Consider the following 8400-nt stretch of genomic DNA (forward strand, 5'->3'; position numbering starts at 1 on the left):
TATATATATATATATATACATACATACACATACATACATGTACATACATACATGTTTTCATAATCAATAAACTCAATAGGTTCCTGGTAGAACCTCCTGTGGAAATGCACCGTATGTTGTGTCCTGCCAAACAGCAGTGGCCTGCTTGCAAATGGAAACAAACGTTTCAAAGAAAATGGAGACGGCATGCGTTTGAGATAATGGTATAATTTTTTGCCTTGGTGGTGAAACCTCATGAACATCTACAAAGGTACACATCCATACACAATTTGATTATGCATCACACCTACTGTCTGTTGTGATCCAATGTCAGTAGGATGAAGTGCAATGTCCTGTTTGTTCAATTCAACCCAAATACCGCAACGGTTTCTTTTTGTAAAGCATAACACTGAACAATGGGCCACAGGTGTTTATAGATGATTACTGCACTGAACATATCGTTACGTGTCGGATGCTGAATATGAATATTCAGTCCATTAAGACACTTTGTCTCTCCAGTTGTGTAACTAATAGCTATAACAGCCAGCAAACACAACAGCTGCAGCTCAGATACATGCCTTCCCTGTGCGTGGGTCATTATCACACAGTCCTCATTACCGTTCTCATGTCTGTATCCGCCGTGTTAATGAGCTAACTGTTCTCACTCTGAATCTACTCAGCCTCTTTTTTTCCTTACTTTGTGGTGTTGCTAGGGTTGGCTAAGACAAAATATATACAGTAATGTCTCTTAGTAATAGTAATTCCTGCAGTAATTTCTCAACTTTTTTGGCCTCGGACCTCGTAAAATTAAAGTATACATGGACAACCTTATATCTGGTTATGGACACGAATTATGAGCCGTTTAATCAAAGAGGTGAAAGTATCCAGTATTTCACTAGAGCAACAGCAAGAATGGGAAAAATAATATTAATAACACAATAACATTATTTTTCTTCAACATCTTTTTTTTTTTCATATCTTTTAATAATTCACTGACCACTGAAGTTTATCTTGAAACCCCTTGGTCCCCCCAATGGGTTTCAACCCCCACACTATTTTCAGGAATTGTGGGAAATGTCGTAAATAAATGACCTCTGTTTCATTTTTTAGTAGTATTGGATTTTTTAAGATTGTGATAAAGTAGCATGACTTGCTAGATCATTGTCTGGCTTTGCCAAGATGTTGTTTTATCTATCAGCAATTTGCAATATCGGTAGCCAATTTGTTAGTTTTAAACGGGGCGGGGGGCCCGATGGTAGCACCCTACTGATTAGAAGGCCAGTTCTTTAAAGTAACCCGCCATAGAAGCTGTAGTTTAGGGAGTGTTATAAATCCAAGACGAAACTGACAGAAGGGTGGGACAACAGGAAAAACTTGTCCACCTTTTTTTGTTTTTGTTAACTCCATTTCACATGTTAACATTTATATCAATTTTATAATAAACCATAGCAACACATCTTAACAATGGAACAGGTTTAACACCTCTTTTTTGCCTTCTTTCCCTCTTATACCCCACGGACTCCCTCTTGTTCAGTCAGTCTGAGAGCTGAGCTCTAGCTTGTCCTGACAGGAGATGTACGTCTAATACTTAATTTACCCGATCTGTTCAGAGCCAAATATTCTAAAGAAATGTGGAACATTTAGAGACAGACGAGTGAGGGGGCACGGAACTAAAGAACAGCATCAAACGACTTCAGAAGTGGTCATGTTTACAGGCTCCATCATTAGAAATGGGGAACTTTAGATAACACCAGACAGACTCTTCCTCCAGCTGCTCATCCTCCTAAACTCAGTAAGAAGGACCTTGATTAGAGAATCAACATCTGAGCCATTGGAGTTGGCTGTGATCCCTCTGGAAAGAAAACCGTCAGTGCAGCACGTCATAAGTCTGTGCTACATGGCAGAATGGACAGAAGGAGTCAGCGACACCAAGCCTGGGTAGAAGACTCTGTATCAAAGACCTTTGTCAGAATCAAACTCCCTGACTTTAAAGTAATTAATTCAAAGTGCTACATCTGAAGGAAAGCAGGCACAGCTTATTAACCATTTAACATGAACCCTGCTGGGAAGCACCGGGCTGGTAGTTACCTGGATGTCCAGTGAGAAGATTGATTGGAGCAAAATAGGTCAGACCAATCTGCTGCAGGGTGTCAACAAATGTCTTGACTGGAACGTGTTTATGCTCCAACATGGCTACTGGAAAATAAGTTCATGAATCTGGAACCAGAGTCCTTGAATCTCATTAAGAGAATGTGTGGAATGACATGCAAATGTCTAATTACAGATGCTCCCGTTTCATCATAAGTCCGCTCACGAACCTCCCTGACGAAGAAAGCAATCGACGTCTTTAGTGTGCCACTTCAAAATGATAAAGACGGAGAGCAGAGAGAGGAAGAGGCTACTAAAATACTTGTAGACCTAAAACCACTTCATTCTCCCCTGAATTGGCTCTTAGTTTTTCATTCGTCATTTGTGAAGAGTCCCATAAACCAGAAAACCAAGGCTCCATTCCAAACTTACTAGAAATTAGTCTCCCTCAGATGGAGGCAGCAGCTGATTCAGTCAAGTCAAACTCTGTGAAATTGGAGCGAGTGTAGGGAAAAATTCAGGAAGTTAGTATGAGCCATACAGTAAGTGGCAATTTGAGGTCCCTTGAGCCCTATGAACCCAAATTCTACATGGAATGGTGAGCCGCCCTTTCCCTGTAAATGTCCAAAAGACTCTAAATTGAGCTGTTACTGCTAAGTGGAGCAAATTTTCTCACATGCTTTCTTTTTTGTGTGTTCGATGATACATTACATTTGGCAGTAAAGTTTAATGTTGGATGAGCCTTTTTAAGCTTATTTGGGACTCATTTCAGCATAGACATTTCAGCAAAATTATCTTATGGGCATTTCGACCGTTTTGAAAGAGGAACATCGCCTTGTCTATGCTCTTTGAAGCCACTTGCATTTTAATTGTAATGTGACAAGCTCTGAAACAGCACTAATGGCTGCATTTATTTTGTTCTTTCTGCTTGTGCTGCCAAACCATGTGCATGACAGTGCAGCCTGAATGTTTTTGTCTGAAACGTAAAGAGAATCTCAATGATCTGATCTCAGAAAATAATATTGCATAGATAAATGAGACAGAAATTGCAGTCACAAAAAAAAGTAAGGAGAAAAAAAGGTTTACATTAAATCATGGGTGTTAACATGACGTCACATCTAGACATGCGCAACAAGAGCAACATTCGCCACTTTCAGTGGCTTGCATAAGTTTACATGCTAAAGTTGATTAAAAAGAGGAATAAAAAAACATCTTTTGGAAATTGATCTTTTGGAATTGACCTTAATTTAAAAAAAAAATAGGAAAATCCATCCTTTTTAAGGACACAAATTTTCTTTGTGAATGAATTATGTATTGAAAATAAATAAATGTTCTTCCTTAAAATACAGGGGGCGTAAGTATACACCCCCCCTATGTTAAATTCCCATAGAAGCAGAGGTATTTTTAATTTTAAAGGCCAGTTATTTTAAGGATCAGGATACTGGATATTAAGTTTTCAATAACGGCTTTTCTGATGGTTCTGTGTAACAAACATCTGGCACATCAGACTGTGACAGTGTGGAATTGCAATTTGCAGAATATGCAATTAAACAATTGAATTAATCATATACAGTGAACCCTCGTTTATCACAGGGGTTTCGTTCCAAGAAGAACCCGTGATAGGCGAAATCCATGAAGTAGTAACTTTTTTTTTTTTTTTTTACAATTATTATACGATGAAATACTCCATAATACAATGAAACCAAAGAACAAACCCTTTTTGCAGGCCCAAGCATTTGTTTAACAAATAAAAGTACTGTATAAACGTTTTTTTTACAAATAACTACTGTACTGTAAAATAATCATTTAAATCATTAATACGAACTGAAGGCTTTAAATTGCACCATCAGCACCACCCCCCCGCCGCCCCACCACGACCAGAGTCATTGGATTAGAACGAGAGAAAATGAAAAATACCAAAAAATACAAAGTACAGTAGGAAAACTAGTGCCTCGCGCGTATTTCACTGCTCTTCTGACTGACCGCTACATCCTGACTACGCTCTGTTTTTCTTCTTCTGAAGCCCGCGGTGCAAGGGTGTTTTTTCGAGAGAAGAACATAGTTATCGGTAGTTGTCGCTCTTTTTTCTTCTGGGCAGAAAGCCGTGAAGCAGCGAGACTGCGAAAGGTGAACCGCGATATAGCGAGGGTTCACTGTGAACAAAACCACCACCTTCTTCATTACATAGGCCGTTAGTTCGAAGCTCTTGACGATTAAGACTGAGATGCGATGGAAAGCCCTAGAAAGCTTGTAAGTTTAGTTAAGACTGACGGTGAGATGCAGTTGAGCCACGTCTTACGGTCGTCTTGAAGTCTGGGCAAAGCGGTTGAGCTTTCATCATGAAGACTGTACCAACAAAAACAGCTAGTAATTCAAGCTTAAATAAAGCGTAACCATGAGACTTTCAACCACATCTTATGGTCTTCTTGATGCGGTTGAAACGTCTAAAGACCGTGACGTGTCATCGAGCTTTCAACTGCAAAACCGACCTGACTATATTTCATGTTGTGTACCGTTAGGTGGACTATCTATTACAGTAATCGGCTTGCTGTTTGCTTTTGGAAATCCTGTGTGCTCAAAGTTCTTATCTCCCATTTTGTGCTCCAAACATCTCTCTGAGAGACAGAAAATGTACAGTACACTCTATAATTCCCCAAAAATCTTGGATCTCTTGGAAATCAATCATCTGAAGCCTGCAATTGCTTTAAAGGAGCGATCCATACCGGCCATGTGTGGAGTGGACTCATAGGGATGACAAGTGGTTTTTATCAGTGGGTCTCCGTGGAATGACTCCCTGTAGTTAAAGATGAATAGCTTGTTTTCATCGAACAGGCTCCAAAATCGAAAGGGCCGTCTTTGTGTGAGTGGATGTGCTGTTTCGGCTCTGTCAGGTGCAAGGCAACAAACATTAGATCAGAGGGAGCAGTAATAGACGGCAGCATCCGGAGACTTTGATCACACAGTGAACAGCAAAGGGCCGGCCAGCAATCCGAGCAACAGAACGGGTTCGGATTTTCAGACTAATGCTTGTTCGAAAATCACACTTCTAATCAGAGCTGGAAGATACTGGTTCTTAGACTAGAAAAGGCCATTCATGCTTTTATCAGTTCAAGGTTGGACTACGTACGCTGTTCTCTGTGTGTGGTGTGTGTGGGTGTGTGTGTGTGTGTGTGGTGTGTGTGGGTGTGGTGTGGGTGTGTGTGTGTGTGTGTGTGTGTGTGTGTGTGTGGTGTGTGTGGGTGTGTGTGTGATGAACACTCCATCTCATTTTTAAGACTGGCGTGTCTTTCCTTCTGCGACATTAACCAGTACAAAATCCAGGTCCATCCTTCCAAAGAACCTCCATTAAGAGCAGAAATGGCGTGAGTGAGACATGAAGATAAGTGTGTGTGTGTGTGTCTTTTGTATGTCGGCTGAAGATGGTTATCCATGTTTAGATGTTTAAAGGTTGCAAAAGGGCAGAAATGTGGGGCAGCTATTGTCTGACCGACTCATTTTCCTCATCTTCACAGTTTTGTGACTGCCGACGAGATTAATTTTCCAGAGACGTTGCTGAACTCTTTTGTTATCTCATTTTATTTAATGTCACATTACATATATGTTGATCACAAAAAGATTCACAGCGGTACAGCAAGACAGGCACAGAGAGACAGTTAATGCTCGATTCTACTGCAGTGTCCTCACTGAGTTACCAACAATAACAAATATACACCTCAATAATAAGGAAAATGGAACAATCTTTAGTCCACGTGATTGCCTGTGTATGTGTTTGAGGTGCAAAGTACAAGAAATATCACTTTACAGGTTGAACTAATCAAGCATCAAACTGCTTGATTGTGCGAAAATAAGAAATCAGCCAACAGTGTAACTAAGAGCCGGCTCATTTGGGTTTGATTGTTTTCAAAAATACTTGTCACCACGGAGATTACTTCCAAAGTGGCATGTTTCACAAAAAGTCTGCGATAAAGCTAAATCATAGCTGTTCATAAGTTCGGAGGGGATCATTACAGTGTCGCACGGGAACGTGATTAAAAAAAAAAAAATGGCATTAAAGAAAATATGGCAGACTAAGTTGACTCATAAAGAAGCATTTAATGTAGTATCAAGGAAAAAGTTTGACACTTTGAGGAATTTTGGGCTGCTCAATTGGGGAAAAAATCATAAACGCAATGATTTAACACGATTATTCATTAACTTTTGGGAAAATTTTGTTGAACTTGTTGAATTCCCCATCAGAACACAAAATAAGTGTTTACTTTCTAAATGTAATGTGCAAAATAATTGTTAAAATAACTGTTTTCCAAAATGTCCATCTTTTCCTTTTACAGAGCACATCACATATTTCTGTCTTTGTGCATCATAACCAGGCTGGGTGGTGCGTCTGCCACCCTTCTCTCTCTCAGACCCTGAGTGAGGACATTTTGGACGGAGTGAGACACTCGGAGGAGGAGCTCCTTCAGTCCAGCTCTGTACTCTTTTCGGATCAGGCAGTAGAGCACCGGGTTGAGACAGCTGTTAGCGTGAGCTAAGCACACAGTCAGGGGGAAGGCGTAGGCCTGGGCGTTGTAGAAGGCTTTACTAAAGGGCACCAAGTCAAATTTGATCAGCACCCCCCACAGGGTAAGAGCCTGGTTGGGTAGCCAGCAGATGAAGAAGGACAGGACCACGATGGTGACAGAACGGGTGACTTTGGAGCGGCGGCGGAGGCGTCCTCTCTCAGACTCGGACCTCTCCGGGACACTCGCGTTGACCACGCTGCCTACGATGCGCCGTCTCAGGATGAACTTCAGGAGCAGGAGGTAGCACACGGAGATGACAATCAAGGGAACTACAAATCCCAGGAGGACTTTTTGTGTTTGATAGAGTCCGAGCAGGACCTGAGGATCCCAGTGGCTTGAATCAGAGTCTGAGAAGCGCACCAAGCACAGCTCGTCATCTGTAGACACCTGTAAGCACAACAACATAGAGGTTGCAGACCCAAATAGAAAGCACAAAGCCAATGAAATAGGGCTGGGTTTAACGAGATTTAAATCAATTTTTATTTGAATGATCCAATATCGATTCATACAATCCACAATCGATGTCTGTCTGCGAGGGAAAGACTGGCATGGCCATTCAAATTCACCGACTGTAGAGTCTTGAGAGCTGCACTTTATTGTGTGTTCACGTTAAATAAAAAGTGCGTTAATGTAACTGCTTTGGGTCAATTTCTCATGTAAACATTGACATTTTAAGTAATGCAACAGGTTACAGGAAAACTTGTACAATTGTAGAGTCTCTTTCATACCCAAGCAAAATTGGTTTTGCAATTGAAATTTTCCAAATTGGCATTGAATTAGAACTGTAATCGCATTTGGACCTTGTGAATCGGAATCGAAACGATTTGGGAAATCAGTGGCAAAACCCAGCCCTAGAATCAAATCGGGGGTCAGTCTGAAATCAACCCACCTGGACTGTGGTGGAGTAGAAAGCATGAGGCAGCGTCACCACCAGTGACACCACCCAAATGGTTAAACTGGCCCATTTGGCACGAGCTGTGGCAATGCTAGGGCTGCCCATCTTCAGAGAGGTGACTAGGGAGTGGTAGCGGGTCACGCTCATGGCGGTGAGGAAGAAGACGCTGGCGTACATGTTCAGCGTGGTCACCGAGCTGACGATCTTGCACATGACCCGGCCGAATGGCCAGCGGAAGTCCAGCAACGTGTCCACGGCCCAGAAGGGCAAGGTGAGGACAAACTGGAGGTCTGTCAGGGCCAGGCTCATGACGAAGCAGTTGATGGAGGAGTGGTGATTGCTCCGGTGGCGCGAGTGGAGCAGGAAGAGGGCCAGCAGGTTACCGACTAGCCCCAGAACACACACCACCAGGTAGACCAGGGCAATGACAACGCGTACCTGCAGTTGTGGAAGAAGTACTCGGATGAATAAAAGTACTAATATCACATAGTTAAAATATTCTGTTACAAGTTAAAGTCCTGCATTGAAAAGTGTTTAGTAATGTTTTGTAAAACTAAGTATCATCAGGAAAATGTGCTTTAAGTATTATTATTATCATTTTTATTATTATTAGGGTTCAAACCGTGAAGCGGTAGAACCCTTCTATGTGTTCTGTTTTAGTTATTTGTTGTCTCCCGTGCTGGGTCAAATTCCTGTGAGCTGGAATGAGCTAGAAACATGAAACATGGGGTAATAACTGGAAATGGTGTACATGTGCTTCTATAGAATTATGAACCCAATGGGCCACATGGTGGCGCTGTAATTAAGGCTTTAAAATGCAAACTTTGAAAGGCCACCCCCCCCCCAAGTCCGATTGACTTGAAATTTCTCACACAGGTG

General features: G+C 41.6%; 1 protein-coding gene across 1 annotated transcript in view; it reads right to left on the reverse strand.

The window, feature by feature from the left end:
- Positions 1–5894: 5894 nt before the first annotated feature.
- Positions 5895–8400, reverse strand: part of LOC116699492 (relaxin-3 receptor 1) — a 4312-nt gene continuing 1806 nt past the window's right edge. Inside the window, exons 2-3 of the mRNA XM_032532111.1 lie at positions 7516–7959; positions 5895–7013 (exon numbers count right to left, since the gene is read on the reverse strand). Coding sequence (XP_032388002.1) covers positions 6402–7013; positions 7516–7959 — 1056 coding nt within the window. The 3' untranslated portion in view covers positions 5895–6401. The remainder of the gene's footprint in view (positions 7014–7515; positions 7960–8400) is intronic.

The sequence above is a fragment of the Etheostoma spectabile genome, chromosome 12, assembly GCF_008692095.1.
Source record: "Etheostoma spectabile isolate EspeVRDwgs_2016 chromosome 12, UIUC_Espe_1.0, whole genome shotgun sequence".
In the NCBI taxonomy this organism is placed as follows: Eukaryota; Metazoa; Chordata; class Actinopteri; order Perciformes; family Percidae; genus Etheostoma; species Etheostoma spectabile.